Genomic DNA, 12,488 nt, shown 5'->3' with positions numbered 1-12,488 from the left:
TGCCATCCATATTCTGAATTCCATTTCTGTCATTTCAACAATTTCCTTATGGTTGATATTTTCTGCTATATCTATTTTCTGTTATGTATTGTTATTCTGTGGAAGAGTTGTTCTGTTTTGAGTTTTCATGTTGCCAGAGTTCTTCTCCTGGTTCTTCCTAATGTATGTTCTCTTTTTTCATTTTTAAGCTGAAGGGTAACTCCTACTTAGTTAGAGTTATTTTTGTTGGCATTGAATAGGGAGAGATCACTAGATGGCACTTTAGTATCAGCAGTAACAGCAGCTGCTGGATGCTGTTTTTGCTGAGCCTAGCTTGGTGCAGAGTTCACCAGTCTTTTAGCTTGAAGTTTGAAGTGGGACTTCTGTCTCTGCTCTGGTAGCAGAAGCTCTGGGGTTGGGCTCGATGGGCCTAGTGCAACACTTATTTGGAGGTGGTACTGCAAGCCTGGGGTGAGAGTGGGGACTGCTGAATTCTCAGGGGAGACTCTTACATAGAGGAGTCTTGGGGCTCAGGCTGGGGCTGGGATGGAGACTATGATTTAGTGACTTGGGGAGGGCATGGAATCCAGGAGATCTGTGGGGAGGGGCAAGCCTACTCTGATCTGTTTGACAAAACTGGGTGGCAGGGTTGGGGGACAGCTTCAGAGGCATCAGCCCAGTATTGGAGCATGGTGCCCAATCCCCTTGGATGGCAGACTAAACTTTTGGTCTTTAGAACCCCTGGGAAGCCCTATCAAGTGGGGCTAGTGTGGGTACCAGTAGCCCTGGGGTTTGTGGTATTCTCCACATCCCTCCTACACTCCTCTAAAGTGGAGTGGTGGCCTGTTGTTTCCCCAGTGGATGGTGGCCCACTGGGCTCCACCCCTGCCAGTTCCCTTGCTCCTATTTCCTTTGCTTCATGAAGGAGGCTCTTGTTTTCAGGTCCCCAGTTATGGCTTACCAACTGCAAGTTTATCTGCTTTCTCCCCAGCCTGCCCCAGGCTACTGTGATGCACTTGGCAGTTCAGGGTGGTTCCTAGCTGGTGTTTGTTGTACCTCTCTATGCCCTTTGGTGGGGCTTTGGGGCTACCGTGTAGCCACCGAGTAGCTCAGATTGCTTAGCAGTTCCCACGCAGAGTCTCTGCTTCTGTGCTGCACAACGATGCCTATTTCTTTTCTCTCTCTTTTTTTTTATTAAGTCATATACACATAGATCATGAATATATTTATCCATATGTGGGGTACAGTGGGTTGATTTTTTTTATACAATCTGATGTACTTATATCAAACCAATCAACATATCTTTTGCCTCATTTGCTTGATTATTGTGTTAAGATATTTATGTTCCACTCTTGACAGATTTGATTTGTACCCTTGCAATATGCTCTGTGGGTGTGGTCCTGTCATTTACCCTCCCTCTATCAAACCTCCCCTATGCCTATTTCTTTCATTTTCCTTTTTCTTTTTTTTCCTGCTCCTGTTCCAGGTGTCCCACACTCTTTCTGTGCCTTCACAGTGCTGTTTCTCCACAGAGCAAATCAAATGGCAACTGCTGCTTGTGCTTCTCCCTACTTTTCTCGGGAGAGGCTGTTGAAAGGTTGCTTCTAATCTACCATCTTTTCCCCCTCCCATAACTTAGTTTTATTTCTTTGGTTTTTTTGAGAAGGAATCTCACATGGTCACCCTTCATAGAGTGCTGTAACGTCATAGCTGACAGCAACCTCAAACTCTTGGGCTCAAACGATCCTCTTGCTTCAGCTTCTCAAGTAACTGGGACTATAGAAGCTGGCCACAATGCCTGGCTATTTTTTTTTTTTTTAAGAGATGGCGTCTTGCTCTAGCTCCGGCTGGTCTCCAACTTGTGAGGTCAGGCAGTCCACCTCCCTCAGCCTCCCAGAGTGCTGAGATTATAGGCGTGAGTCACTGTGCCCTGCTCATCACTGTGGAGTGCCCAGAAGTAAAATGTGCCGATTGAGGTGTGTAGCCATTGCAACAACTGGATGTTCTTTGGTTTCTTTCTAATCAAAATAAATAACCCAAGTTGGTTTCAGTTTCAATATTTTATATTTATTTTAAAAGTGATATGCAAACAAAAAAATAAAAATGAAATTATAAAGCTTTGCTGTATCAATAAAAATTTAAATTTGAAATAGATTCTACACCTTCATTTTCCAAATCAGATTCTTGACAGTTTACATTTTTTTCTGAGGAGTATTTTTAAAGCCACCTCTCTATCCAAATTCTTCAACAATAATCTAGTCTTCTGAATTTGATGACTCTTTGAATTTATTGCACTCCACATTTACATATACTCCGGTAAGAATCCACTATTTGTAGAAATTATTTCAGGCAAAACTGTGATAAATATTGAGAACAAAGTGTATGATGCATATAGACTCAAGTTAGTTAACGTAACAGTGACTATATTTTTGTTTTCAAAATGAACTAGGCCTACTAGAGTCATTAACACCACGGAACATCTTATATCAAATGCCTAAAGGCGTTGTTTGCACCAAACAAAAATCTGGTTCACAGTTAAAAGGTTAATTCTCAATGTTTCTAATGTTTCAAATTATAGTGTACTTAATGTTAATTTTAGTATTTTTCATTTTCTTTTATAATTAATTTAAAATTATTAGGAGAATTGATAGAATATGATACAGATAACTATATGATGGAAATGATCAAATATTGATAGCATCATTAAAATGTTTACAGAAAATGTTTTGTAAAATGAGAGAATGCCTGTTTCAATAATACAGTTTAAAAAGCAGATTCTAATATTATATTAGGCATATGATATATGTCTTTCTCTAATCTTAATGGAAGTAAAAATTCTGCTAGGAAATACTTCACAGCTTTAAAAATTATTTTTATTTGGGTATCTTTTCTAAAATTTTTGTTGTATTTCTGTATTGGTCCTTTTTCTCTATTAAGTAAATACTTTACATAAGAAAAGAAAATATATGGGGCGGCGCCTGTGGCTTAGTGAGTAGGGCATAGGCCCCATATGCTGAGAGTGGTGAGTTCGAACCCAGCCCTTGCCAAACTGCAAAAAAAAAAAAAAATAGCCAGGCATTGTGGCGAGCGCCTGTAGTCCCAGCTACTTGAGAGGCTGAAGCAAGAGAATCCCAAGAGCTGGAGGTTGCTGTGAGTTGTGATACACTATGGTACTCTACCGAGGGCAACAAAGTAAGACTCTGTCTCTAAAAGAAAAAAAAAGAATGAAAAGAAAAGAAAATATTTTTTTAAGTAGTATCAGATATTTAAAATATTTAATTAAAAATAAAAATGTGTTATCGATAGTATTAAGTGTGTATTTTTTAAATTAGGAAATAATTAGCAAGCTCAGTTCTTTGTTTAGGAAGTAATTAATATTTTGTTGTTCCTAAAGTATTTGTTTCCTTGGTTTTATTTTATTTGATGAACTTTGTTTTTATTTTTTTTTTTTTCTTAGACAGAGGCTCACTGTCACCATTGACAGAGTGCTATGGCATCATAGCTCACAGTAACCTCAAACTCTAGCCTTAAGCCATCCTCTTGCCACAGCCTCCCAAGTAGCTGGGATTACAGGTGCCTGCCACATGCTCAGCTATTTTTTTTTTTTTTTCAGAGACAGGGTCTCTCTCTGGCTTTGTCTGGTCTCGAACCTGTGAGCTCAGGCAGTCCCCCTGCCTCAGCCTTCCAGAGTGCTAGGATTATAGGTGTGAGCCCCTATGTCCAGCCTGAACTTTGTTTTAATAATTATCTTTTAAAAATTAAGCTTAAATTTTTCTAGTTTTAAAGGAGATTTTTGTAATATCACTAAATAATTCTCTAAATTTTTTAGGTAGATGGACGTGGTTTCTTTTGTAATTTTCACCTTAAAAGCATATTTACGGTGAATAATATTTTTTGCTTATAATTATGTAAAATAACTGTTTTCAAGTTTTTTCTATACCTTCTTAAGTTTAAAGAATCACTGTGCTTTGTTTTTCTGTAGTTATTTTAAAGCGTTATGTGTAGTTTTACCTTAATGTTAAGATTAAAGTTCAATTTAAGGGTTTTTTTATTATGGTCAAGTTTATGTAAGGATGTGCTGAAAAATAAACCTTCTAATAGTTTTGGTTTCATGACCAATAACCATTGTATCCTGGTCTGTTGTTTAACTGGAACTAGTGACAAATCCAATGAGTTTTATAAAACACACTACAGAAAATAACAAGTAATTCTATAAGATTTAGTATACTATTTTCATTTAAAACTACTATGATATTTTAAAATTTTTTCTGAATAGCTTGTTTTATCATTTAATATCTCTAGATAAATTGAATTATGTTTAAACTAATTATGATTATGTTAATGCATTTGAAATTGTTATATACTGTTTATTCACGTAGTATAATAGTTAATGGTGATTAAACGTGTCTAATTTTTTATTTGATTTTGTGTAAAATATTATTTTTGACCCAAATGTTCGTTGAATAAAACTCATAACAGTAATGTTATTAAAATGAATTTAGATTTTTCATCTAACCTGTTTCTTCCAAAGGTTACACAGTGAATTAAAAGATGTTGTTGAAAAGCAATTGGAGGCCCTTCCCCTTGACTCAGAGATAGGAATAGCTATATGTACAGATGACGAAACAGTCAGGAACCTTCAAGAACAATTGCAACTAGCCAATCAAGTGAGTTACATATATTTAAAAAATTATATACTAAGTTAGTAGAGCTTTTAAAAACTGCAATAATTATTATTTATGAATGGTAAGAGAATAAAATTTTAATAATTGATTTTCTACAATTTATAAGAATTGTTATAGGTAGTAAGACTTGTATTAAAAACAACCTCACTGTTTGCTATATAGTTGCCAATGCACACTATAAGAATCATAACACTTTTGACATGATTTTTTTTATCTTATGAGAATATTTTAATGTCAAAGAAAATTTTTAAAGGAAGAAATCGATTATCTTATTTCCCTAAATTTATACTTTTCATTTTTCCTTGTTTTCTTCTTATACTGTTTTCTTTAATTTCCAAAAATTATAGTATTTTATATATATATATATTTTTTTTTTTTTTTCTTTTTTTGTGGTTTTTGGCTGGGGCTGGGTTTGAACTCGCCACCTCCGGCATATGGGACCAGCGCCCTACTCCTTTTATGAAGTTATATTTCTAGAATTAAACTGTTTTTCCTTTTTTCTCTTTATAATAATTAAAATCTTTGGGATCCTGTTTTTAACACTGTAATTTTTGTGTATTTACATGTAATGAAATTTTAATTCACAGTTTTGTATTCCAAGTATCTTGTACCTTGCATGGGTTAAATCTCTATTCTTCTGTTTGTGCTTCGGTTTCTTTATTTATCAAAGGGAATTAGAAATTCCAGATTGCAGTTTTGATTTTGTAATTGTCTATAAAAAATCATGGTTTTATTCTTTGGTATTTAGAATTCTTTACATTTGAAAATGATATTTTAGGTAAATCAGGAAGATTGTATTTAGCTTGATAAGGAGTATGTATTAACACTGAATTTTTTAAAAATTCGTATGAAGAGAAGCAGTTTTAAAAAGTAATGGAGGAAAGATGAAGAAAGCATGTTCTAATCTAGATTAGAAAAGATTTATAATTGTATAGATGTAAATAGAAATTTATTTAGACTTACAAGTGCTTTCTAACCAGATAGTAAACGTGTTTCAAAAGCTGTGGCACAATTTTCATTTCTTAATACTTCTGAAATTTAAGAAATCTATAAAACAATACTGCCAAATGTTACTTTAGTTTATTACTTATACATATGTGTTTAAAACAGACTTTTTAAAAAACAAATACAAACATAAGCATTCATTCCATTAGCCCTCAGAACTATAATGACATCATACACTATGAACTTTAGAAAACTCACTGTACACTTGTGAAAGGATGAAAGTGAAAAAGGTAAATATCATATTATTCCAAACATAATTTGGACCTCAAAGTCCTCTCAAAGCGTCTAAGGGTTTCCATACCCCACTTTGATAATGCTGTATACAAAGAACAATGACTTGAGGTAATTTTCATTATAAAATGCTAAGTGCAAATAGTATAATGCACACGGGACACTACATGAATAATAATTTTGTTAAAAGAAAAACATTACAAAATTCTCTCCCAGAATCGCATTTATAAACGTGACTAGAGGTGACATTTATAAAGATGATTACATTGATGCTAGTAATGTTTATTATCAGATGGTTCAATTATAGGTGATTCTTATTTTTTCCTCTATTTTTCTAATTTTCTACAATGAAAATTTATTATTTTTCCCTTCAGAAAAAAAGTATTTGTACTTTGTCAGGGGACATCAGTTTCTAAGGCTTACACTTTCTTGGGGAACAAGGGTATTGGTTTAAATCTGTATACCTGTTAAGGCTTTTTTTTTTTTTTTTTGTAGAGACAGAGTTTCACTTTATGGCCCTCGGTAGAGTGCCATGGCCTCACACAGCTCACAGCAACCTCCAACTCCTGGGCTTAAGCGATTCTCTTGCCTCAGCCTCCCAAGTAGCTGGGACTACAGGTGCCCACCACAACGCCCGGCTATTTTTTTGGTTGCAGTTCAGCTGGGGCCGGGTTTGAACCCACCACCCTCGGTAGATGGGGCCGGCGCCTTACCAACTGAGCCACAGGCGCTGCCCTGTTAAGGCTTTTAATTTTATTTAAATCTGAGTAAAAAGACAGTTTCAAAATAATGAACTTTTTGTCTTTAGGTTTATTCTCTCAATTATTAATACAACTTCCTATCATCAAAAACAATGAGAAAACCATCTTTACATAGTTTTATTTTTGTTTTGTGACTTTCAAGAACTTATTCTGTAAAAGATTGTGATTCATTCATATTTTGCAAAAAATAGCCTATTAATAATTTAATAAATTATCAAATGGTTTTGTTTTACAGGAAAAAACTCAGGCTGTGGAACTCTGGCAGACTGTTTCTCAGGAGTTAGAGAGATTACAGAAACTGTATCAGGAACATATGACTGAGGCCCAGATTTGTGTACTAGAAAGTCAAAAGCAAAAGGTAATCTTGGATTTCATAGTTTTCTTATATATAAGTAAGAATTTGCATTTTGAAGAAACTGTTCTGGAGAGAAATGCCTAAATCCCTGCTATGCTATTTATGTTAATAACAAATAGATCTTTCTTGTTTAAAAATGTCTTGAATAGGTAAAGTAATTAAAGCACTGATACGTGTGTACATTTGGTTACATAATGTGATTTAACAATGAAGGCTGTATTTTGTTCTTAAAAAGCAGTCATAAGATTGTTTTGTACAAATGGTCCTATAAAACTTTTACTTGCTTGATTTCTTACCTGACTTTAAACAAAACTGTGCATTAGGCTTTGGCCAGTGAAGAAACCTGCTCAAATATGATAACAATGCTATATAAAATAAAAATGTTAACCCTCATAAATGTGTCCTATTACTAAAAGAAATAGCAACTTTGTCTTCCATAAATTAATCAGAATAGAATTTTACAACAGGAAGGGATCATAATGGTTGTTAAAGATTCCTTTCTATCCAAAGTAAGAATCCTTTTTCCGCCTTCCAAAGTGTACATCTAGCTTTTACTTTATTTTACTTTACCTCTATTGACAAGAATTCACTATCTCACAAGACCATCCATTCCTTTGAGAAATTTGTCTTCTTTATTCATTCTTATATTGCTAAGTGCATTGAAAACTATGGAGAAATTTTAATTCTGATCTCTTTTCTATGTATTTTGAGATCCATTGTTTAAATAAGTTGTTTATCATACCTCTCTTTGATTCTCATTTGTAGACTTCAAATTCTAGTTTATGAATATTCCTGTAACTATCATTATAATTGGAAATTTCTACCTGAAATTCATAATAAAATTTACATGATGCTTTTACAGTTTACAAAGTGATTTTTCTATGCATTCTCTGATTTGAAAATAATCCACCTATAATCTGATTTGTGGACTTTTGCCTCCAAGATCTAAAAACCATTTTTAATATAAGTCCTTAAAGGGCTGTTTTCTCATTTAGTCAATCAGTTATGCCCATGAGATTTTTTTTTTTCACCTGAACAATAATAATTCTTGTCCTAGGTTTTTCTGGTACAAAACTTTATAAATAATACTTCATTCTTATTTCCTTAGTTATTTATTAATCTTTAATTCTGTCATGCAGCATGTTAACAGCCTCTTCCAACTTTGTGTTACCTGTACAAATTACGTGGGTTTTTTTTTTGAGACAAGGTCTCAAGCTGTCACCTTGGGTAGAGTACCATGGCGTCACAGCTCACAGCAACCTCAAACTCTTAGGCTTAAGCGATTCTCTTGCCTCAACCTCCCAAGTACTGCTGGGACAGGCACTCACCACAACACCTGGCTATTTTTGTTGCTGTTGTTGTTGTTGTTGCAGTTGTCATTGTTGTTTTAGTTGGCCCAGACCGGGTTCAACCCTGCCAGCCTCAGTATATGTGGCCAGTGCCCTACCCACTGAGCTATGGGTGCTACCTATAAATTATGTGTAATAGAGTTATAACAGCTATTCAAATAATTTCAAAGTTGTGGAGCATGAGAATTTTTAAAAATAGAGTGGGCAGTAATTTCTGTGGTATGGTTCGTATTATAAGTTTTGAGTAAATTTGAATGTAGTTTTCTAATATTAGATAAGGTCTCTCTAGCTTTTGGAATTTCTAATCACATAATTTTTGATAATATATTTCTTTTAGTCTTAAAATAGTATTTACTAATGGATTGATTCCTAGAAATAATGATTTCACATAGAACATAAGTAGCTACATTAGTTGAACATTGCCACTTTATGTAATTTTTTAATAATATATATATATATATTTTTTTTTTTTGTAGAGACAGAGTTTCACTTTATTGCCCTCGGTAGAGTGCCGTGGCATCACACAGCTCACAGCAACCTCCAACTCCTGGGCTTAGGTGATTCTCCTACCTCAGCCTCCTGAGTAGCTGGGACTACAGGCGCCCGCCACAACGCCCGGCTATTTTTTTGTTGCAGTTTGGCAGGGGCTGGTTTGAACCCTCCACCCTCGGTATATGGGGCTGGCACCCCTGCTCACTGAGCCACAGGCGCCGCCTAATATATTTCTTTTAGTCTTAAAATAGTATTTACTAATGGATTGATACCTAGAAATAATGATTTCACATAGAACATAAGTAGCTACATTAGTTGAACATTGCCGCTTTATGTAATTTTTTAATAATAATAATAAAAAAATTTGTGTTAGTCCTTCAACTGTTTTCACACAATAATAGTTAGAAGAAATTCTACTGATTTCATCTAAACTTAGGCAAATGACTTTATTTTAGTTTAATTTTAAATATGGGTTATAAATTAAATGCTATTTATATATCCCCCTACCTTCCCACTGTAGGATCAGCTGACCAATTATCAACAGCTAACCAAGCAACTTCACATTAATAAGGTGAACACAGAAGTGGTAAGTAAAAATCACCATTTAGTACACTTGCTTACATCAGCTAGAAATTGTTACTATGGATAATATTTACGTAACTGTAAATCAAGAAGAATAAGAAAATATACTTCATGAAATTAAAATAAGTAGTCAATAATCTTTTATATTTTTCTTTCGTATTCAATAGCATGACATAGTTCACAGAACCTTTTGTAGATCTAATATCTATTTGAAATACATCTTAATCTGAAAATTCACTTAGCATCCTTAGTAAGATCTCCTAAGACTAATCTAGCCTTCAAACTCCTCAAGAATGGAGAGCATGCTTTATTCTTTGTTTTTTATCTAACACAATACTGGGTATTTAAGAAGAAAAATTAACTGTTTAATGAATAGCCTATTTCCTAAAAAATATTAGGCAACTAAGAACCATGTGTTAGTTAATTAACCACTTTGGTAATCCTAAATTTCCCTATAATTTATTTCTAAAATAAATGTAATTAACCAGTTGTACTTTTTACCTTTTTTATTCTCTTACTTTTATTTTTCTTGGAATTTTATTTGTACTTCATTGTTGAGTAATAGAGTTATGACACACCAGGTCATTCCTGCTACTTGTATGTAGTAGTGGAAGTCTTATTAATAGCAATTAGGCCAGAAAAGCAAATAAAAGATATCCAAATTGGAAAGGAAAAAGCCAAATTGTCTGTCCATGGTGTGATATGATATCTATAAATTCCTAAAGACTATGCCAAAGAAACTGTTAGAACAAGAAACAAATTCAGTGATATTGTAGAATACAAAATCAACATTCAAAAATCAATTGTGTTTTTGGCCGGGCTCAGTGCCTCATGCCTAAGATCCTAAAACATTGGAAGGCCAAGGTGAGTGGATTGCCTGAGGTCAGGAGTTTGAGACCAGCCTGAGTAAGAACGAGACCCCATCTCTACTAAAAATAGAAAAATTATCTGGGCATTGTGGCAGGCGCCTGTAGTAATCTGAAGATACTGGCTGATCCTTAAAGGTTCATAGCTTAGCCAGGAATAGTCTTTAAATATAATATTTAAATATTGTGCCATGTGAAGGTATATATAAAGTTTTATCAAAGTTCAGAAAATTCTGCCTGAGAGTGAATGGACCACACAGGGTTTTGAGAGATGAATTCAGACAGAATGATGACATTCCAGACATAGGGAAATATAACAGTCTTTTGAAAATACGAAGCCAATGAACTTAGGCAGAGCATGAGAGAAGCACAATGAAAGCTGTTTCAGGGACTTGAGTTGGAGAGATGTAGGCATAATTTATTGGGACAGGAATAAATCAAGACTATGAGTCAAGAGGTAACTATAATATTTGAAGCAAAGGGATAAGGAATTTGTACCATTGTGGTAAAACCAGCACTTATGGAAGAAAAACAATTCCCTTAGAAAAAATTTTTCTATGTTTAGATTACTTTATATCTTCCTTTGAATTCTTCCACAAGTGAACCCTAAGGAAAGAGTCCCAAAACAAGTCATCTATTTAGGAAGTAATGCTAGGGAGCATCAGTCAGAGAGTGAGGAAGTGAGACCAAAAAAGATCAAAAAGACAGCTAATAATGGGTCTTTTTTTAATTGATCAAGTTAATACTGTGAGTAACTGAAATTTAATCCCACTAATGAATTTTGAAAGACAGTGCAGCAACCAGCCTAAATTATTCTACCTATAGGGCAAGGGTGTTTGGGTTTTGTAGACATCATTTCCCTTCGGTCACATCTGCCTGCTCCAGAGCAAGGTGGGAGCTATCTTTTCTAAGCAGATAAGCAAAAGAGATTCTGATAGCCAGAGAAAGCCATTAAGACACAGAAATATAGGTATAGGTAGTTTGAAGTGAAGCATATATCCTCTGAAGTATTAAAGGCAAGGAAGGATGGGCAGGGTTAGATTTTAATCCTCAATAAATCTAATCATTATCATGAATCTCACTTTATTTTGTTCTACTTGCATACTTTATAAAAGTATCACAGAAATGGAGAAGCATGAATCCTATGTACTCAATTTTGATATGAGGACAATTAATGACAATTAATGGGAGGAAGCAGAGAGAGGGGAGGGGGCGGGGCCTTGGTGTGTGCCACACCTTCTGGGGGCAAGGCATGATTGCAAGAGGGACTTTACCTAACAAATGCAATCAGTGTAACCTGGTTTATTGTACCCTCAATGAATCCCCAACAATAATAAAAAAAAAAAGATTCAGTTCTTAGTTATTCCAATACTGATTATTTCTGTTCTTTTTCTCGTTGCAGACTAACCAACATATTCTGAAAACAATAACTGAACAAAGTGTGGAAATTGAACAGCTTCGAAAACAACTTAGGTATTTTCAAAAATGAATTTTGTTATTTTATTATTCATTCTTTTTTGTTCGGGGCAGCTGAGATGATACCATAATTTTCCCATGACTATTTCGCCCCCACCCGCCTTTTATTAAGCTTTTCTCAATAGCTTTTTATATGTATGACCTGTCAGGACAGGTATATGTATACCATGAAATACTATTCAGCCATAAAAAAAAAGATGGAGACTTTACATCTTTTATATTTACCAGAAGGATTTGAAGAACGTTCTCCTAAGTATCTCAAGAATAGAAAGGCAAGCATCCTTATGTACTTAGTATTAAGTTGAAATTTGTAGATTAACAACGACATACCTGCTTGAGAGAAAAATATAATTAAATTCAACAAGGGGGTCAGGTTTGGTTAGTTCCCACCTAATGGGCACAGTGTATGGATATATGGCACACTTCCTGGGTGAAGGACTCAACTACAACTTGGACATTTCCTCACAAACACAAACAATGTAATCTAATCATATGTACCTTCATCTTAATCTGAAATAAAAAAAATTATTAGAGGTAACTCTGACATATAGTCTAAACTCTGTATCCATGAATTCTGTATTCATAGGTTCCATATTTGTAGATTCAACCAACCATGGTTTGAAAATGTTTAAAAAGTAATTATAAATAATAATAAAAATTAAAAAGACAATACAGTTTAATAACCATTTACACAGCATTTACAGTGT

At 34.3% G+C, this 12,488-nt stretch overlaps 1 protein-coding gene across 5 annotated transcripts in view; it reads left to right on the top strand.

Annotated features, from left to right (window-relative positions):
- Positions 1-12,488, top strand: part of SCLT1 (sodium channel and clathrin linker 1) — a 183,401-nt gene that overhangs the window by 30,682 nt on the left and 140,231 nt on the right. For all 5 annotated transcript variants that reach the window (XR_008377638.1, XR_008377652.1, XR_008377655.1 and 2 more), the window contains exons 6-9: positions 4,511-4,646; positions 6,897-7,019; positions 9,378-9,443; positions 11,708-11,778. Coding sequence is in view for 2 of the 5 variants with exons in the window: in XM_053580284.1 (XP_053436259.1) it covers positions 4,511-4,646; positions 6,897-7,019; positions 9,378-9,443; positions 11,708-11,778 (396 nt within the window). In the remaining 3 variants the exon portion in view is untranslated. The remainder of the gene's footprint in view (positions 1-4,510; positions 4,647-6,896; positions 7,020-9,377; positions 9,444-11,707; positions 11,779-12,488) is intronic.

Source organism: Nycticebus coucang, chromosome 1, assembly GCF_027406575.1.
Source record: "Nycticebus coucang isolate mNycCou1 chromosome 1, mNycCou1.pri, whole genome shotgun sequence".
NCBI classification, from domain to species: domain Eukaryota; kingdom Metazoa; phylum Chordata; class Mammalia; order Primates; family Lorisidae; genus Nycticebus; species Nycticebus coucang.
This window is presented reverse-complemented; position numbering and strand designations above follow the sequence as displayed.